This window comes from Atractosteus spatula, chromosome 4, assembly GCF_055471065.1.
Source record: "Atractosteus spatula isolate fAtrSpa1 chromosome 4, fAtrSpa1.hap1, whole genome shotgun sequence".
Lineage (NCBI taxonomy): Eukaryota > Metazoa > Chordata > Actinopteri > Semionotiformes > Lepisosteidae > Atractosteus > Atractosteus spatula.
This window is the reverse complement of record NC_142709.1, coordinates 22,978,508-23,000,635: the sequence shown is the minus strand read 5'-3', so window position 1 is coordinate 23,000,635 and position 22,128 is coordinate 22,978,508. Positions and strand designations below refer to the sequence as shown.

At 33.6% G+C, this 22,128-nt stretch overlaps 1 protein-coding gene across 1 annotated transcript; it reads left to right on the top strand.

Moving 5' to 3' along the window:
• The first annotated feature begins 5,622 nt into the window (after window positions 1–5,622).
• On the top strand, window positions 5,623–8,390 carry pou4f1 (POU class 4 homeobox 1). The gene is made up of 2 exons (XM_088913569.1): window positions 5,623–5,745; window positions 6,075–8,390. The coding sequence occupies exons 1-2, from the start codon at window positions 5,623–5,625 to the stop codon at window positions 7,047–7,049; spliced, it is 1,098 nt and encodes a 365-aa protein (XP_088769695.1). The 3' UTR covers window positions 7,050–8,390.
• The last annotated feature ends 13,738 nt before the right edge of the window (window positions 8,391–22,128 follow it).

Sequence of the window (22,128 nt, the reverse complement as noted above, 5' to 3'; positions counted from 1 at the left end):
TTTTGTTAGTACAATCTATTATGTTTAATATATTGCTGTTCTGTATTGACTGTGTCAGATCTGTCATTGAAATCATGTCTTGGTGTATCATTTTTTAGACTTTACTAAGAGATGTTGCATACCTTTTAAGGGCCTAAATGAAAGGTATTGAAAAAAGTTTTGTGAAATGTTTTTTTCCTAAACCTCATTAGCTATATGGAATTTACAGGAACAAATCTAAGAAATGTTTCAATTTTATGAGGCAGTCAGAGTGAATTAGGCTATTAATATAGAAAAAATATTGTACATCTGTTTATTTTTCTGATTTTTAAGCATAATGTGAATCTCCACATATCCAGTTATGTAAATTGCTGTAGTTATGAAAACTATGCATTTTCTTAAAGTTAATAGTAAAACTACTTATCCAGTGTATACAAATTTAATTTTCAAGTGATATAAAAGTGTAATGTTTTTGACAGTTATAGCTCTTCATATGGACAGCACAGTGCCTTGCCGTGTGAGGTCTCTGGGTTCAGTTCTGGACCTGGGGTGCTATCTGTGTGAGGTCTGTGTGTTCTCCCAGTGTTTGTGCTCCTCCCACAGTTCAAAGACATTATTAACAACATAAAGTTTATTTCACAGTATACATCTTACAATGACTACACACTCTTAACAAACCATAAAAACTGCTCAGTTAAAGAAACACTCTAAATTGAGTGATTGTCCTTTTTCAATCTGTGCAAGTGGTTGCTGGGGTTGGATTTGTACAATAAGAGTCCCTTGAAGCCCCACCACTTTCTGATGTCCATGCCCTTTCCTGTCGTGGCTCTGAAACTGGTGTCATCCAGTCCTCTGTGGAAGCTCAGAGAAACAGGTTTTTCCTCCTTAGTCTCTGTACAGGGTCCATAGTCCCTTCCAGCACTCCTTCGCTGGGGAGAAGCCCCATTTGGTTATGTTACATTTCATACTCCCTCTGAAGTTTGCAAGGATCCTCTTCCAGCTCCCTCACTTCCCACTCTGTGTTGTGCTAGATGAGAGTGTTTTTCATGTTCCACAGTCCTTGTTTCATTAGGGACACCAGCAGCCAAAGCAAGTACTGTGTCACTTTGTCCAATCTGGTCAGTACCAGCCCCAGCAGGATTCACTGGTAGATTAGCACCCCACAGTTAACGTACTGTTAACTGGCTTCTGGGAAAATTGGCCCTAGGTGTGATTGGGTTTGTGTTTGTGTCTGTGACTACCCTGTGATGGACTGGTGTCCCAAACACCAGTTCTTGCACCTGTCACTTGCCGGGATAGGCTCCGGCTTCCCCATGACCCTATACTGCATACAATGGATAGAAAATGGTTGATTTTTCATAATATAAATTAGAGAAAAAAGATTCTTTAATTTTAAATAGGCATCTATAAATGGTGTTGGTAAATGTTATAGGACTACTTAAACTCTTTAGGCAGAATGCATAATTGAGTGGAATTTTACTGACAGATTGGTAACTTTTTAAGTCATATAATTATACATTTGCTACCAGACAAAACGGAGAGGTACATGTGTTCCCTAAAGGATTAAAATTAAATTTATTTTTGGTAGTGTTTCTAAATGCAAATAGTCACCCTTGGCATAAAATTCAAGACTATGTTCGATCTCACAGCTGACTACATGATACCCAGATGTTCTTTTTTCAAGGTGTGTCTTTCCTAACCTACTGTATGTACTGTACACCTTACAATGTGTTGGTCATCAAATGTTTCAATTTTTATGAGTATTACTCTGAAAATATTGTACAGTTTGGTCTTAAACCTATTGAGAAATTTGTGCTGTTTTGTGATTTTAAGTGTAATTATTGAGTTCAGTTTAGATTTTTTATGCTGTTTTCAACTTGAGCTTTGTCGTGCATGCTGCCATGCTTTGTTAAATAGTATTATCATAGAAATAACGACTACTATGAGTAAACTTTAGCTGACTTTCCTGTGAATTTCTATAGTTGTTTATCTGGTTGTTACTGAAATTCACAAAATGTGATGAATTGTCCTAGCCTTTTCAAGTTTGTTGTTGACTACGTTTTACAAAGTAGTTCACAGTAAATGTAGGAATATACAGTATTCTATTGATTTTGATCATTCAGTGGAAAAGGATCTTTTTAACACAAGATAAGCCCCATTTGCAACTGTATAATCGTGTATTTAAGTTATAAAAATACAGTAAGTTTTGGCAATAACTTTGAAGAAGTTATTTTTTGATGGAACACAATGCATTTAATGTCCATAGCTACTTTTCATGTGGTGTTTTTCACCTGGGATTTACACTATCCTCTTGAAATTCTTACAGACTAGTGTTCTAATATACTGTATGCCCAGAACCCCGTCCCCCAAAAGACTAGAGTGCGTTTTCTTCACACAATAAAAACACTGTGGAACTACCGGACACATCGGGAAGTGAAGCTATGAATGTTAAAGACAATGGAGAGTATACAAACTTGCCTGGTTTGAGGAAACCTTAATCTAATAGCAGTGTTGCCTGCGTACAGTACAATGCAAAAGTAACTTCAGTACCCAGATAGTAATAATTTGTTTCTAAGCTTTATTTCTAGCTGCACTGTCCTGCACCGTCGTATTTTCTTTTAAATTGAATTTATTTAATTTGTAAATTTCTTTTAAAATTTATTATTAAGTGGTATGTCCAGTCATAAGATTTTTGTATAGTAATGTAGCCACGCTGTTCTTCCAGTATTTTGTTTTTAATCAAGCTTTTACTATTAATAATCCAGTGTACAGTAAATAGTCGAAATTCGACCTCCAACAGATTCCTACACTGCATGTTTAAGTTTGTACACCTTATCACTAAAACCGTCATTACTATAGGAAAACGAAACAAATGAATCTCATTTCCACCATAACCTTGTACACAGTCTTTTAACAAATTAATTAATACTAATGAATTAACACTTAATTTATTTAACCGCACTACAGTTCGTGGATTAAATTTTCATGCAGTGATTAAAGGCTTGTAAAATATGCATGATTTCGTTAAAATTTTATAATAAATCAGTGCATTGTGCTACATGGCAACAAGGCAAAGGTTCCTGACACCTCTGTGAAGAGTCAAATGCGTGATGTTGTTCTGACTAAAACTTGAATATTATTTTCAGTGTCTTTCATATGAATACGCAGTTAAGAATTACGTTTAGTCATGTTAGAAATGTTATTGTTTCCAAACTAGTTCTAACAATAAATTATAGATATCCTACCTGTAGATAAGAAAGTAAAATGATCTGTGCTATCAATATCAACCTCGTTGATTACCGCCTACATATTTAAAAATTAGACAATAATTACATACAAACACTAGTATAAGAACTGCAATGCAGATATATGGGAGTATTAAATTACCGGATGCTTGCATTAGAGATCACATTACAAAGAAAAAAATGTTCAATCATACATTTTAACACTTGTGTAAAACAATTGTATCGTTGGAAATTACAACACTAGGATATTTTGTTTGTGTAGAATATGTTTCATTATGACACGAAAATACTTTTTGTCCATTCATAACCCATACTGTATTATATAAAAATGTACAACAAAGTTGTACACATTGTGCACTGGGAAGAAAGACTTAAAAATGGGAGTTTATTAAACATTGCGCCAAGTGTTAGACTGTCGCTATAGTGAAACATTTTTAACTAGTATGAAACATTAAAAATGCAGTATGTATTTAATTTCATTAGCTAGATATTAACTAGATATTAGTGCAGCATCTTCGATTCAAGCATCATTAGTAAATTATTTAGAATACGTCCTAAAAGTTATTTTATAGTAGAACACATATTTTAGCTGTATAACTGGTGTTGAGAAATGTACCAAATAATTTTAACGCGATTTTACCATTTGTAATGAAGGTGGCTTGCATTTTAATTGTAAAACGACTATTAATAAAAAGATCTAAGAACAAACTTCAGTCCCGTTAGTTTCACATAGGCTAGTCTGATTTGCCAACTTTTGTTCGTTAATCATGTAAGCATATCTAAAAAAAACGCGAGATTGTATTATTTGCCTCACATATTTAAGTACAGTTGCCTTTGAACTACATACGATAGATTGCATTTAGAACAGTGCATACATAATTGTAAAATAATTTCAGATTATTGCAATTAGACAATACGTTATGGCCTTATTTGCCATTTTATGTTTGTTTTCCCTCGTATACAATTGCCAGTGTTTAAAAGGTTCATCCTGTTACTATGTAAAGGTTTGGAATGATTTTATGAAATAGCTGAGTCCGTTACCCCTGACCTTTAATGCAATAATTGCGGTTGAAAACAGTATACTTAAATCGGTTTTTTATTGGCTGTAGTTTGTCCTTTGCCTAACCCACACCCTTAAACTATAGAACATTGTTTTCCTGGTGTAATACTGTAGGTCCAAGCGGCAGAATGATTGCTCTGATCCCGATTGAAAATATATAATACTATAAGAATATGTATGCACTTCACACACAGGCAAATCCCATCTGGACACTGTAGGTAGGAGTTTAATAAGGTCCCTGCAATTATGTATGATGCTATGCCAAACATTTTCAGTCACCCCTAACACATCATTTATTAGTTTTGTGTCACCACGTTTAACTTCAGTTAATTCCGTTACTGAGTATGATTTAGTAATAAAGTAATAACGCCCACAATTTTAAATCTTCAATCGGTGAATGTTTTAACGGCTCTTTTATTTTGCTACACAATCTGTCTAGTTAAATAATATTAATGTATAAAATATAAATTAGCACCTGAAAAAACATCTGCAAACACTTGTTTTCGTAAATTGCTGCAACATAAAGCAAAGAACTTAAATTCATTTGAAAGCAATTGTGCCTTTTTAAGTTGTCCATTCATTCAATACGTTTCTCGATGAACGTGTATTCTAAAAATTGTTTTGAAGCAAAAAAAGTTATTGTATCGTTATTGCATCGGATCTTGCGTTTAACAAAATCGAATACGAAAATGCACACATAAACATTTTTTTCACAGCGAATGAGAAGCATGCTATTGCTCTGCCAAGAAGAAAAAATGTATTTCCTTTCTTTTATCATACTAATGCATGTCACCAATAGACAAGATAAAAGCAGTGCAAATACTTTTAAAAAATAACGGAAAACTGATTTTCCAATCAAATTGTAATACGTTTATTTCATGACAATCGTTCAACATTTTGCAAATCAAATTTCAGAATTACAGGTAAACGAATGCGCATGCTCTGAATCTACAGGTGTTGAACCTACTCTTTGTTGATCCTTATATTCCACTATAATAATCTCCGGCTCGAGAGCAGCGCCCCATAGATCTGCTCTTCGAAAGGCAACTGGGCTTGAAACGTCTGTTGTCTGTCAGACTCCACTGTTCTATGTCTCGCGAGAGAACCCGGGTTTGCTTGACGAGATCTGAGGGGCTCAGGTGTAGGAGCTGTTCTCATCCGAGCACAAGGAACAGCAGACAGATAAGTGCGGGTGAGAGACTGCAGGCAGCTCTGTATGATCTTAAGGCTCAAAGCTGCACTGAGCACTACAAGCTATTGTAGCTTTGCTGGACAAGTTAGGAACATTTTATTCTTCTCGGGTGGACTTTTTATTTATTTTTTAAAGAGACTGCAAAAATGATGTCCATGAACAGCAAACAACCACATTTTGCCATGCATCCAACCTTACCTGAACCCAAGTATACCTCTCTGCATTCCAGCTCTGAGGCAATAAGGAGAGCCTGTCTGCCAACTCCACAGGTAAATGAACTGAACTTATCTTTGCGTCCCTTTCTATATCAGAGCAGTATGCATGTGTGTAATAATAAAGAGCGCTGCAAGGCACATTTTGACAAGCTGCGCTTAATGTTTTTTTCATGTATTCCTCGGCAATCATCTGAATGCCTGTGATCTTTTTTGAAAGCATATCCACAGAAGGCTCCGACTTCATCCTTTTTTGTATTAATTTTTATGACTTGAGCTTCTAAAAGGAATTTTCTTTATGTGTTATGTGTTGACAGTATTCCCCAGCTGAGAGTAACATATCCATTTGTTCTTCTGTTTTTTTTCTCCTTTCTTTTTGATTGCAGTTGCAGAGTAATATCTTCGCTAGTTTGGATGAAACTCTCCTTGCCCGCGCGGAAGCTCTCGCAGCAGTGGATATCGCAGTGTCTCAGGGCAAGACCCATCCTTTCAAACCCGACGCTACTTACCACACGATGAACAGCGTGCCATGCACCTCAACCTCCACCGTTCCCCTTGCCCATCACCACCATCACCACCATCACCACCACCATCAAAATTTAGAACCCCCAGACCTCATGGACCATATCACCTCGCCTTCACTGACCTTGATGACTAGCGGACACGACGGTACTGGAGGTGGTGGAGGAGGTGGAGGTGGAAGTTTGATTTCTACTTCAGCCCATCCGCACTCACACATGCACGGTTTGAGCCATCTTTCTCACCAGGCTGCTATGAACATGAATTCACCTCTCACCCATCACGGGCTCTTACCTGGTCACCACGGAGGCACTCAAGGTGCTTCAGGACTCACAAATAACGGACTTCCTTCTATCAATGATTCGGACACAGATCCCAGGGAGTTAGAAGCTTTTGCAGAGCGATTCAAGCAAAGGAGGATCAAGCTGGGAGTGACACAGGCGGACGTTGGAGCGGCCTTGGCTAACCTAAAGATTCCCGGTGTGGGCTCTCTCAGCCAAAGTACTATATGTAGATTTGAGTCGTTAACGCTGTCACATAATAACATGATAGCTCTTAAGCCCATTCTTCAAGCTTGGCTGGAAGAGGCGGAGGGGGCCCAGAGAGAGAAAATGAGCAAACCTGACATTTTTAACGGTGGAGAAAAGAAACGCAAGAGGACCTCGATCGCTGCTCCAGAAAAAAGATCTCTAGAAGCTTACTTTGCAGTTCAGCCTCGTCCATCGTCAGAGAAGATAGCGGCTATTGCAGAAAAATTGGACCTCAAAAAGAATGTTGTGCGAGTATGGTTTTGTAATCAAAGACAGAAACAAAAAAGACTGAAATTTTCTGCAACACATTAGCTGGTTAAAAAGACTTTATTGAAAGACATTATTTGGGGACCAAGGAACATACAAATCAACATCATATTCGGTCTTTGCTTCTTTTATTAATGGAAGCTTTAAAAATGAACATGGTGGGGTGATGTGGTAATCACCAATTTTATGAGGCTTCATAATTTTTCATTGATTTTTTCACGTTATTGGTGAATGTGAAGTATGCAAATAACAGGTAATTAAGTTCGTCTTCTTTCTCGGTTGAATAGAGATAAGAGGAAAAAAGCTGATCTACACTAGTTATTGCCTTTGGAAAATCATTGTACAATGATAGTTAATTGGTGTTTAATTACATTTAGTTATCAGTAATGTCTGCTCAGTCACGTTTATTTAAAAAGACAAAACAGCCATTCAAAGGTTACCTCATTATTTATCTTCAAAGGGTGTTATTATTTTGAACTTTGACGACATCTGGGATGTGCCGTGTTTTACTGATTTAGAAATCTATCGAATGCTGGCCCCAACTTTTCCTTATACTCCTGTAAGTTTAATTACTAAAACATTACAAGGAGCCCAAATGATTCAAAAGTAAAAACAAACCTCAGAAATATATAATTCAGTCTTTATAATCTATATTTATTTTCAAAGTCTGCATGATTTCTTTATCAAAAGGAGATACGTTTAACTTCTTGATGTGTAATTAACGTTAATGGTCACCACTGTTTTATTTTTAATTTGCACTGAAACCCACCGTTATTTTATATTATGTTAAATATGTTGAATATGTTTTGTATATATATGACACATGATCAGAGCTCAGAAGGTAAATCCCATTTTGTTTCAAATTTGAAATATATTTAAGGTATTGGCTTTTAATGAAAATTTATTTATCCTAAATATAGCTCTTAGAAAATAAATCTCGCATGAATTAAAGAAGGTATACTTGTATACAAAGCGATTCTGGTAAAAATGGAAATATTTTCTTGTATATTATGGTTTGCAGTGCAAACATTCTATGCATTGAAAGAATTAAGCACTAAATAGACTACTGGTAGACCTTTGTGGATGGTGTAATTCACTGTTTACTGCCTGTTTTCACATTAAAACACAACGTTATTTGTCGTGTTGATTGTTAAAAAAGCTGTGTAAGTAACATTTTATTTTGTGCACAAGTATGTTTACAAACTGCGGCCACATGTGCATCATGAATTGTCTCACTGTTCCATAACTGTCCACTGTATGTTTGCTGAGCTTTCTCCTTTCGTTGTGTTTTCTTATTTTTATTTATATTAAATTATTCCTGTAAGCCAAATACAACAACAGGGAGATGTGTCCCAGCACTCTTAAAAATAAATGAAGAAAAAATTAAACAAAGCCATTTCAGTTATTGAGTGAAATTCTAACATTTTTCTTCTTTGATACTATGATTATTATCAGTTTTTGCGGCTGTTTTAAAAATAAACACAAATTATTATTAAAATGCACCCATTATATTGCACAGCATGACAGTATTTTATAGTACAAGTTGTCTTTTGTGATGACATCCACAGTTTCATATGTTTATTACATATTATTACCACGATATTGTCTATAATTGCATTTATTAATGGATCCGGTTAAAATGAGCAATATGGGTTAGAAGGCTTAGTTGTGTGAAGCCTATTAAGTTGCTTGTGGTGACTACGTTCACATTTATAATATTAATATTAGTAACGGGAAGGATGCCACCTACTGATTCGAAGTGAATAATTCTGTATTTCAAAAAACGTTTAGGATTAAAAATCGAAGGAATCAGGCTGTTTAAATATATAAAGTTTCATAGAACACGGTAATTAGAACAAATTACTGAAAAAAATACACAAAGTTCAACTTATTAAAAAATAATTTGATTTAATATGTTTCGGACAAAAATCAATAAGGCCTGAAACAATGTATTTCAAATTTACATTTTATAAACTTGTGTACCATATACAGTACATAATATCCTTCTTTTTCAATTTTCTGTGTAGCTAACCCCAAATTGCTTAATTAGTAACGTAATATGTTGAATTAAGAACAATGGAAAAAATGCAATGATGTGACAAAGGCTTACGTCAATCGAATCGCTCTTTTAAGTTAAAATTCGTTCAGAAATTAAAAAAAATGTGGTGATATAAACTCTAGTTTCTTCAGATAGGTTGATGATTACACGATTACCACGTGATATTCATAAATATTTTAAATAACAGGTAACTTGTATTGCAGAATTGTAACTGCATTAGGTGTTAGAATCATATTAACCTCTATTAATTTGTTATGAATTTATTATAACACTTAGTAACTGACCGAACAAGAACTTCATATGAATTATTTCCCTCGCATAGTACTCATAAACAAAAAAGTTATAGTATGAGGTAAATGAACACGAATAACGTCCATTACGGCTACACTTAAACACGAATTCAAATTACTTTTTACTGTCACGCCTCTAGTCAATATAAGACAATTCTAGTTTGCGTAACTTCCAATTTTAATTTTAGTTTTATGGAAGTTTTATGTTTATTGCTGTTTCGTTGTGACTGGGAAGTAAAGCCTGCAGCCTAGAACAGAGGACTTATGGAATTTCTGTGTAACACTTGTTCGCCAAATGCTTTCAACTTAGATAAGACCATCACAAATGAATAATAGACACCCATTGCCATGATACTATTGATTTTTTTACTCTCCTGTGATATTACCAGTACTTCTGTCCTAAGAGAACAGGGGCAATACTGTTACTTTTTCCTTTCGCATTGAATACATTTCCTTAAGTTATAAACAGCAAAGTTCTTTTTTTAATGCGGTCGACAGTTATCTTTTTTTACCCTGAAAAAAGGGCACTGTTATATCAGAGAATATGAGAAATAAAGTTGACTTTTTATGCAACAAAGACTGAATGCGTCTAGTATTACTACTACTAATAAAAATTCACATTGTCTTTAACAGTTTAAAGGCACTTTTAATTAAACATTGGGAAATATGAGTAAATTGAAATACACGTAATTAGGGATTTTAAATAATTCATGGATTGAGACTTAGAAAATTAATAAACGGAGTTATAACAAGAAGCTAATTAAAAACTTTAGTTGTTGTCAACGGATAAATGGGAGGTATATTAAAGAGGTATTATTATTATTATTATATGATCTCATGTGTCAGTATAATCTGCTTTATACGGAATGTACACATAGAAATGTATACATCTCTATGTTATTTATTTCTCAACATTATGTATCATGAATGACTCTTTCTGATAGATCGCTTATACGACTTATCTAATGAGAAAAGGCGCATCACAAAACCTCGGATAATGTGTTTTCGTACCACACGAACTGAAATAACTTGAAAACGTTTAGTCCCGGAAACTTGCATACACAGGGATTTTTTTTTGTTCTTTTTCAGTGAAGTGTTGACAATAAACATTTAATGAAGGCTGAGACCTGCCTGTCTCCGAACAGTGTCAGAATAATTTAAAGTGAACATGATCATGGCTTCTTCCAAAATCAAAGAAAAAAAACATTTAAACTTCAAGGTTTATTTATTTAGACTGACCAACTAACCCGCAATTTATTTTTTTCTTATATCTGATATTTGCTAAAAATATTTCGAACCATTCCGTTTTCATGTGCTTAAAATGAAATGTTAAATACAGGTGATGCAATATTAATCGGCTTTTGGTGATATAAAATGCAATATTTTCAGACAGCTAACGGGGTTTTGTTGAGAAAGGGCTGATGAAAACTGGCCACAGCTGTAGACTGGAGAAAACCAACGTATTTATTGCTTTTGTTTGGCTTTTGGCTACAGAGAAAGGAACAATGTTGTGTGGGTAAGAACTTCTACTCTATTTTTGTCTAGGCAAACCGAAATTTAACGTTTTTAAAGGGGCAGTATTTCGAATCACAATTATTTTAGTTTTAAAGTAAATTTTATAATGGTGAAATTAACGTAGGCTAATGTTGCATTTTATGAAGATGAATAGTAGCCTACACTTACCCAAGGGGAAAAAAATACCGAAAAATAAAAGCACATTTTTTTACACGTAACAAAGTAAGGATACATTTTGTGATCTTATGCCAATGGTACAGGTTCATAGGTTGTATGATTATGTTTACAATATAACTTTAGTGCAGAGTGTTCTTTAACTATAAAGTGGTTGTATGCATTTATTTTTCACAATATTTAAAATGTCTTGTTTTTAAGGTTTAATACTTATCATATTTAAATCATACACGATTTTTAAATGATGCAGCTATATAGTTAGTTTTATAAACATTAAGTATAGTGCTGCACAGACACAATATTATATACAGTAATAATTGGTAAATTGACAGCCACTGATATTTTATTGTGACAATTCTCACCAGCTATAATATTATATAATAATATAATTTGGGGGACAAATTGGGATTGTGCTTGTTGTCTTATGCTTCTATAGGCTGAAGTACGCTAAAAACGGAGTTGTTAAAAAACAAGGGGGCGGGTAAGGAAGTCTTATTTGGGAAATGTACTTTAAAAAGTTAAGACGTATAATAGAACTATTATTATTATTTTATTAATGTTGTAGTTGTTGTTGTTGCTGTTGCTGTAAGACCCTTGGTTATGAACTTCAAGCGAGCTTGGCACTACAGTAATATTTCAGCACCATGAACAGCTCCCTTGCAAATTGAAGAGTAATGCATTATTGAAAGCCTATATCAAACAGCTCTGGGGTGCTGTCTTTCTGAGCTGGGCTCTAGATGAAGTCCGACTGTCTGACTGCACAAAAGCTTCTAATATGTTAATGGCCGTAGGGGATGCCTAAGGTACCATCTCCAGCTGCTTCGCACACCATATGTCAGGCTGCTTGCCACATGGATCTATTAATCAAGAAAGGAATCATCACCAAAACTCCACCACAGTATCCCACCCTCAAAGTTCAACCAAATTTTCTGTTAAGAATAATTTACTTATGAAAGCAATATTAAAACTTATTCTGATTAATCTGTTCGGGGAAGTGTACTTCTTGTTCATTTATTTTCCATAATGATTGTGAAAATGACATCTACATTTTCCATGATACAAAATGCAGTCGCATAAATTGCTTAATTATGATGGACTTTGAACATACTTTGACGCAAATAACAGTGAAAAGAAGTAAGGAGCTAGCAACATTACCGTGCAGCTTTAGTTCAGGGTAATACATATAGTTATTTAGATCAAGATAATTTTAATGAACAAAAATGCTAAAAACACTCAATTGATTCTTTCGTATTAGCGCCTGTCAGACTTCATATAAAAATGTAGCCTAAATAATACCTCCATGATATGTTTAATTTATGCTTTGCTGCTAGGAGGATCCAGTGGTTTCACGCAAGAATTCTTTTCATGCGTCTTTTCTCACAACATCTTTAGCGGACTGTAAAGTCAGCCATGTACATTGACAGCTGCATGTATGCTAAAACAATTTTAATAATACAATCCGGACAAATGTCTGGTAACATAATTAACATGTAGCAAGACTAAAGTTGGAAAAACGTTTTCTTTTAAAGTTTTTAAAGGACTTAACCAAGACGTCAAACATTCATTACATTTTAAGTATGTTATTTTATCATAAAATGTATTTAATTGTACATTTATTAAATTAAATCTCATGCACGTTAGTTAAGTGATATTATCGGATGTGGCTCGTCTTCCAAATGTTACAAAAAACACAAAAGTCAAAGAATACAAGAAAGATTACAAAGGAGGCTGGTTTCCTGTCTAGCTCTTTTGGTTTTTATAAGCTGTTTCGAGAATCTCATCCTGCCGTTTCTTAAAAGAAAATAACAACAAAATATTTAAGGTTACGTGATTATTTCCATTTTTTACGTACCAATAAAAGTACATATAATTTTCTTCTTTCAAGTAAAATATGACCTATATATCTGTCGCCGGAGGTGTCCAAGGACTCGTAACTTAATTCCTTCAGGCTATTCATCGGGACAGTAATTAAACCAGCAAATGGATGTAAATAAAGTGAAATTGGTTTCATGACAGATGAGATGAAGAGGCCTCTGACATGAGCAGGATAGGACAATAATTATTTCGGCTCTCGGTTATAGAAGAATCCGTGGCTGGATTTATTGGTTACACTTTTCTTGTTGCATAGGACAAGAAAAATAACTTTATCTTGATTTTTCACAAAAGTAAGAAACAATACATGTTCAACATTTCGTTAGAAATAATGGCATTACAAAGAAGACATTCAATTAATGAGATTTTCAGTATTGAAGATTTATGAAAAATATTTGCCAAAAGTTATAACAGATGAATGATTTCTTCTGTAAATTCATTTATATTGAAATGTATTGCAAAAAAGCATATTCTCTTTCAACATATATGTGCAAAGACGCACATACACAGCCTGAAATGCTATTTACATACTGTATAAGAAAAGTTGATTTTTTTTAATTTTTCTTATGAATTATTTGTACTTTTACTCAATGAAGTATTCATATTTTACGATGCTAGCTGTTTTTAATTTGATGTTTTTTTTTCTTGCTCATTGCTAATAAATGTATTTTCTATTGAAAGTCGGGTTATCATTAAAATGTATTCATGTTTTGACTGCAGAGGTGGAGAAATGATTCTCTAGCTAGTAGTGTTTTTGGTTAGGTTAGAATTTAGAGCAAGGGATGTAATTATTTACATATCGAAAAAACTAAGCCATTTTCAGTGCATTATCTTTACTCTAAGAAATATTTTAAATATATTAGGTGCATTATAGATAAGTAATTCATATAGGGTGCATATAAGTTTTAATGAATAGCTGTTAGCCAGAAGTATATACTTTGATGCTGTACCCAAAATGCCTTCTTAAACAAAGCCACTAGGAACATAACTCTTCCTAAAATTTGGTGTATCAATGGTTTCGCAGATGCAAAAACTTTTCGGTCAAATAAGAACATGGATTTTCATAGTTTAAAGTTTAAATTTAAACTGTACAACCCCATTGTGTGAGGCTCTATTCAAGATAGCTGCCAAGGACACAATGTAATATTGATTCTAACAATGAGCATGAAGGCTGGCCTTTGAATAGAAATGTCAGACGGAGGGTAGAGGTGCAGATCCTTGAAATCTGTATTCATTTCCAACTCGTATTTGTTCAGTAATCTCAACCATCAGCACTGAATCTTGGGCTACTGATGTAGTTGGAGTTGCTGTTGACACAACGGTAAAATTCAATCACAAGGGGTTCGGAATCAGACGTGAAACTTATTTGTCTAATAAATCCGTCATTTAGAAAGAAAAATATTTGAGCTGCCGTACTTGACCTCTTGTTACTCACATGTCACATTTATTGCAAGACGCTTGGAAATGCAAAATGAAAGGAAGGCCATCTCTGAATACCCAGAGACATAAAGGCAGACTCACATGAAAATTGTCAATTCAAAATGCAATTTAAATATATAACAGAAGCCTCAGTGCAAAAATCAGTGCATACTTTAAACATTGTAAGACAGTTTAATGAGTCAATACCTGTGTTTTCCTTATATCAATAAAATCACTTGTTTTGTTAAAAGCTTTTAGGTTTTTAAATACATTTTAATATGATAAATCTTGATGCTGTGCGCAGCATAGCTACCATAAAAACATATCACAACATCTATCCCCCAACTCTTAATACAATCGGCACTAAATGGATCTATTATTACATAAATAAAACTAATTTATTAATCATATTGTCTATAGGCCTCAAGAAAAAAAAGTATATATTCTGGATATTTATTACACATTTTTGGCATCATTTTGATTAATTGATCATTCAAGACTGGCTGTGACTAAAGACTCAAGACTAAAAAATTATTCATTATTGAGAGCGTTAGGCACAGATGATGACCTGGTTTAACAAAACTCAGAAAGAAACCAACTTATAAAGAGATTAACACATTCACAACACCTCAAGCCCTCTTTAGTGAGGAATATGTTTGTCTATGTTCTTGTCTTTTTCCTTGTCTGCTTAGCTGCACAATGACAGCTTTAGATCCTGCACTGTTGACCTCATATTGATCATATTTGTTTAACATTATCACTGTTATACAGTATATAGCCTAGAGTAATTAATTTTTATGCCACTGATAAATTTGTCTTAACTTCACTAAGACATGTAGATATAAGAAGGACTCCAGTTAAAAATGAAGTATGAAAATCCAAGCTGACAAACTTCTCAATCCAAGTTCTAATTTTACATGAACTGCTTAGTTCACGTATTTTATACTAATATTTCATCAGTGCTCTTGTATTGTGAATAAGAAGAGACAATTTTTCTCAGTTTTGCCACTTAAATCCCATATGTAGCACATTCATATTTTTTGACAGCTGTGTACTTTTGAAGACAAGAAGAAACATCAATATTTGGGTTCCATCTGAGTATATGTATTTAACTGACAATTAAGTTTATATTTGCAGAGATATACAACACTTACAATATTCTTAGGGAGCAATCACAGTTTAAAGTCAAATTCACAATTGATTACTTAAAATTCCAGAAATTGTTAAACATTTAACTATGTTACACAAATAAAAATACTTCAGTCATGTACAAGCCTTGTTTAACTGTATGTTGATATTTTGATGTCACTTATACAGAATGGAACAGAAATATGTACTTTGTACAGAGCTCTCTAATAATACGTTTTGATAATACAAAATAATTCATCATGCTTTGGATGATATGAACAGATGTGTCAGTTGGACTCATCCAATAATGAATCTCCTGACTAAAAAATAGTAGGTAGCAAATGCTTTTATCATGTTGAAATAGTTTTATGTGAATAAAGTGAAGTACAATATGTATATTAATAATAGTATTCATTTACAATAATTTAGTTCCTCTTTATTATTGTCTTTTCTTGGAAAATACAATGTGTGGTATTGTATATTGAGTTTGACTTTACTAATGGAATATTAATTTATACATTTGATGAATTAAATAATGATAAATAAATAAATGGTTTAATATTTTATTAAAAATAAAGAGCTTTAATCATGAAAAAATAAAACAATACACAAATGTGTATTAGTATTATAAATTATTTTTTAATTTGTATCAGTTATTGTTAAAAACAATTGTTTTTATTGTTAAAGGCCAATTATTATTCAACCACACCAACCTCTTTAGGAAATATCTTGAACAAAACAGCTTTATGGTTAAAATGACAATGGACAAATGTTAGTACTTGCAACATTTAGTCCTCTGTGTATCAGACTAAGAACCTCAAAGAAGTCAAAGATGTGGCAATCCAAGAATCTCTCAAATCACTCCACGCCACCAAAGTCTCTGCTCTCCACTGAGAGCAATACATTACAGTGAGTTAATAACTGAGTTTGGATCTTAACCAGGAAATCCAGATCATGACACTCTTCAAGGACTCTGAATGAAAATTTGTATTAAGTGAGTCATTCAAGAGTTTGACATAGGCCTCTTGCTAATTTAATATACAAGTACAGTATAGTCTTGCTTACAGGTGGAAAACTGATTAAACACTGCATTTTGTTTTCGCTATAGAATAGGTGTAAATACTACATATTAGAATAGTGTCAAAACTTGTCATAAAGTACTTCCTGAATGAATGCTAAACTTGTACAACAATGTGAGGACTATTGTGCGCTTTTGCAAATTCAATTTGAGGCTTATTGTTATGATACTTTAGATAATCCATAAAAGTGACACCCAAAGTTTGCATTAATATGATTTTCACTACATTGCTATAAATAAAACTCATTGTATGTTCATTATATCCAGCTGCTGTGAACCTGATGAAATTAAAATAAACAAGATTGCTGTAGATTTCCTTGAATTATTCAGTTATTGTAATGATTTTAATAATAAGTTCTACTGGAATTTGATTTTAAATCACTTGTTTAGTTTGACTGCTGATGACCTGTGTATGTCTCATATAATTTATAATAAAACTCTTCAAAATGCAAATCTAAAAAAGGAGACTCAGTGTATTTCTATTGCTTGCTATGCAGTGAAATATTTATTAGTGTTGATTAAACAGAGCTGTACTGCAGGATCGTGTGTCACAAATGTGAATTAAGACTGGCTTATAAGTAAAAAATATCATGTTGTCCCCAGAAGCTGATGTATGCCAAAGGGTCACCACAGCCAGAAGCTCTATCTTAGCATAATGGTTCTAACGTTTCCATGACATCATCTGGGAATCTGAAAAAAGATTCTAAGGAAAACTAGGGTGGTCATTCAGAAGCACATTAAATATTTTATGAGGAGATAGAGAAGACAGGAAAGAAGGTGGTCAGAAAGGTTAGTTCAACTCATTTGCAGAACTCTGGAAAGCCTTCAGCAGGCAAAGAATAAATGTTAAAGTCAGGTTTCTCCATCAGCACTGAAAAATTAGAATGCCAGCCATTTGATATTTTAATATGTTTTAGTCTTATGGAAAAACAGAATGCAATCATAGTTTCATAACAACTGATAATTAGAGGGACAGGTTCCCATTTCATATTTTTCCCACATATTTATGCATAATGGCTATGAATAAGATTCTAATGATTAATGTAAGTCATTATTAAAATAAAAACGATTTTCAAGAGTTGGCGTCAAAAGCCAGGAAATTTGCAAAAATACAAAAATTGGATTTATGTGAGCTGATAAGACCTGTGTAGTGTAGTTGGTAATGCATATGCATACAATTTTTAAAAGTATTTTTTACCTCCCGGTATCTTATTTTTACTATATATTGGCCCTATTTATTTTTTTTTCCTTATTCAGCACTATCTCATATATTGTACAGTGTTTAAACTAATGTCTTCAACCTTTTAGTTTACTGTGGCACATTCTATCCCAATTGTACACGTATGTTGTAAATTAAAGTCTCACTAAATTACCAACATATTTCTGACAACTGAATGTTAATCTAACCTAACTATAAAATACAAGATGACACGTGAAGCAACTTTAGTTTACTTACTGCATCAATTTTTAATATCTGTAGTTTGCAGGTTACTTTCAGGATGGCATTGTAATAATGATGCTAAGAATGTTGATAAAAGCATGAACAAATGTTTTCAGTCAGACATTACCTTCCGGTCAGGAGAATTCATTCTTCTACCTGTTTATTTAAGCATAGAATTTGTCAATTCCAAAGCCCTGTGACATGTTTGGTTTATGATTTTAGGTCTTGCCTTTGGAGTTACCACTGCCTACAAAGTAACTGCAATGCCTAATGTACCTGACTAAAGGCAAGCCCTGGACATGGGTGTTACACAACCCTTTTACTACTATTGGGGGAAAGACAGAATTTTATTTGGGAATATGAGGAAAAACCTGAAGAGCATATTGAATTTAGGTAACTAACTGCATTTTATGAACCATTTTATTGGACTATGTAACTTAGTCACAGCAAAATTACTGTTATGAAACTGCAACACCTAAAATATAATTAATATATGGAATTTGCTGGAGATAATGGTGTATGCTTCCTACATATATTAAAAGGTATGTTAAGGTTATTATTGGATTAGTTTTACTTAACAATTAGCAAATGCATTACATACTACTTTGGAAACAATTTGGTTTCTTCCCATATAACAAAGAATCAGTGAAAATAAAGCTCTGTGTTACTTATTGTAAAAGTAGATCACTATTTGCATCATATCTAAGGAAACTGAGATATGATGTCTTTAAGCATAAGACTTAGTAATACCATTTGCATACTAATAACAAAATTTAATAATCCATCCACTGTATCTATCAAAAGCAACACAGCATGACATAAGGGGAAAAGGGAATACAGGTGAGATCTATTAAAATTATTTTTGTACATTTAGCCATAGAGACTTTTTTACCCAAGCTTCACAGTCATAAATTAATATTTCATTACAAAATAAAGAAAAAAAGTGTCAACAATTAACTCACTTTGCATGATTGTGCACTTTAGCTGAAGATCCAGTTCTAAAAAGAATTGCACTAATTGAATATCAAATGAATGAAGGTGATGTGATTAATCATAATACAGGAATTAATGCTGCAGACAGAACATACCTCGGTGATTTTCTTTAATAAGACAGAAATTCAACATTTACAAAACATATCAATGCAATACATTTTACAGTTCAGTGGAATTAACGGTTAAAGAAATTAAACAAATGCTTAGAACTGAAGTCATTGATTAACTAATAGGATGTTTTAAAATGTTTTTATTACTGCAATGAAAAATAATAATAATGTTTTTGATCATATATAATGTGTAACAGCTGTGTGAACAATCAAAATGGTATGTTACTACTGTTTAAAAAACAATACTTTTTTGCACTATTATGTCCAATGGAGCATTTACCCAGTTTCTTATTACATTCTCATTCCTATTGACTGTTGTAGAAGATGAGGAATATTGAGTATTGAGAAAACAAAAGTTACACAACTCATATAAATGACAATATCTGTCATTTATATAAGAATTCTTCTGTCAGACAATCTGCTTTAGCTTAAATGACTTGCAGTGAGAGAGATCATCAGACTTGGGCAGCCTAAGAAAGATTCACTCCTACCTCTCCCTTATTACGAGACACTTGCTGGGAAGCCTTGATTAACAGACCATTTTAAAGAAGGTCCTTTTCCATAAAGGGCTTATAATACCAAGTAGTCTATTTCTATAAGCCAGACTAATAATACCAAGATTGAAACTTTGACAGCTTTTTTCCCCTATATTTATAGTAGAATTATAGTTTGTAGTTTTAAATTTTGATTTGAAGAACAATGAATACATCAAAATTTGGATCTAATGGCACTTGTTCCTAACTTGTTCTTAAACTTGAATAATCACTGTAATGCTGCTCATCAAGTCTATCAGGATGAAGAAGCAAGTCTAAAATTAGAGAATTGCACACAAACATGCATTATGTATAATATTTAGAGAGTTCCACTATCCACCTAATGAAATGGTCAGAATTTAATAATCAACACATGATTCAATGAGACTTCTGCTTTCTCCTAAACCAGTTTTCATTACAACATTAAACAGTATATAAAAAGTGCAGCAAATGTTATTGGATCCAAAAGCTTTTTTTTATTTTAATGGCTCTCATTAGATGCTATAGGTAAAAAACTACATCCCTATATTATTTAACTGTGGTACTACATTTGGCTTTTCATGATTGCAAAATTCCAATTGTCCATGTGGTTACAGACACATAACAAATGATGCATGAGTAGATGTCAAAAATAATGTAAGGAGAAAGGGTAACTTCGACCTACAGCAGTTGGGCACATATCCATCTACGGCAGTATTTCATAATAGCATGGAATGCCGGCAGCCATTTCACCCTGCAACTCACAACTGACAATCCAGTGAAGCTACTGTAGATGGGAGACGTACTGGGAAAATCTAAGGTTGCTGCTGGAAGAGGTGTTAGTGGGGCCAGTAGGGGGTGCTCACCCTGCTGTCTGTGTGGGTCCTAATGCCTCAGTATTGTGAATGGGAAACTACAGTATACTGTAAAAAGGTGCCGTCCTTCAGATGAGACGTATAACTGAGGTCCTGACTCTCTGTTGTTTACCATTCATGGCCTCCTAATAGTCCCCATCAATGAATTGGCTTCATCACCCTGTTCTCCTACCTACTGACAGCTGATGTGTGGTGAGTGTATTGGTGCACTATAGCTGTAGTCTATAGCTATAGCCGTAAAATGCTTTGAGTGGAGTGTGTGCACCAAATTACTTTAAGGTGGTATTATTATTATTATTAACATGGATCAATTTTGGATAAAGGAAAATATCTAACCTGGATTTCTAAAGAAAAGAATAATCCAAAAAGAAATCTTAATGGAAATTAAATTAAGATGTTTTAAGGAGTGACATAGATATGAAGGTTTAAAGACAAATATTAATGGAGGGACTTTATTCTAACCTTGGATAAAATGTGGTGGATAATAATACATAACAACTTTAGGAAATCTCTTTGAGTCTCCAAAATAAAGCTTTCACCCAACTGAGAACAGGTTAATTGGTGGAATAACCTGTAGAAGGACCTATAAAAATAAGCAAATATTTATCTTGTATCAACACTAAATATTGAGAGATTGGTAGTCTCACTGGACTGGTGATACTCACATAAGTATACTAGAATTTTGAGCTGTGTAAAGTATTTCATTCTTTGACACTTCAGTCATTATCTTCAATAAAGCAGTTCTCAGAAAATAAGGTCTTTTACTCTAGGGTTTATGTCTTTTGAAAGTTACAAATGAATTAACCATATATTAGCATGCTTGTAGTATCCTTATAAAGAGAATATTATTGAGTTTTCATAATGTAGCAACATTGTGATAAGGAGAAGCAAAAAATAAGACTGGTGTTACATTGTGGGCAATTCTTTGGATGATTTGCTTGCTCTTTTGCAGTTTGCTCCCAATCTCTTGTGGAACTTCAAATCTATCTTCTTTAACCAATTTGTACTAAATTACAATCATATAAGTAATAGTAACAAATAGTAACATTTTTTAAATTATACTATCTCAAATATAAATGTCCTAAAAAAGAAAGATAAGATATCTTATACAGATGTACGGTATTAATGTCCCTCTGCTATAAGCCTGTTTGTTGTGATTCATAGTAAACTTCAGATTCTTTGTTTGTGCCAAAAAAACTTTCTAGCATTCCCAGGTGTGGTCGTAGGCAACATTGTTCTTGAACTTCATGTTGTGATATAGATTAGACCCTCCTATCTGATGTAAACTATTCACATTTCCAGTGGAACAAGCAGCTCATAAACACTAGCACTTCTTTCTATATGGGCACCCTTGAGGCCACCCATTGCTTTTTTTTAAATTGTGTGTTTCAAACCGCGATGAAAACCACATCCGAGCTATGTTTCTGTGTGTACTCCAGATCGTCTTACTGCTAGTGACACTATTTTGTGCTTTCGATAACATCCTTCCAGCAGGATTCACATTCTGGAATATCACCCACTGTATCTTGTGACAGTATTGTTGTACTCTTGTCACCCGTCAGTTGGATGAGCACTTCAGCAAAGTGTGATGGATCTTTATAAACTTGATAAACTGTAGCTGAGAGAGGTGGCATGCTCTAACCATGAAAAATATTAGA

Excerpts from the sequence above, each read along its gene's own strand:
- pou4f1 (XM_088913569.1), top strand. The coding sequence starts at position 5,623 with ATGATGTCCATGAACAGCAAACAACCACATTTTGCCATGCATCCAACC. Across the intron at positions 5,746-6,074 it reads CCTGTCTGCCAACTCCACAG|TTGCAGAGTAATATCTTCGC; the intron begins GTAAATGAACTG and ends TTTTGATTGCAG.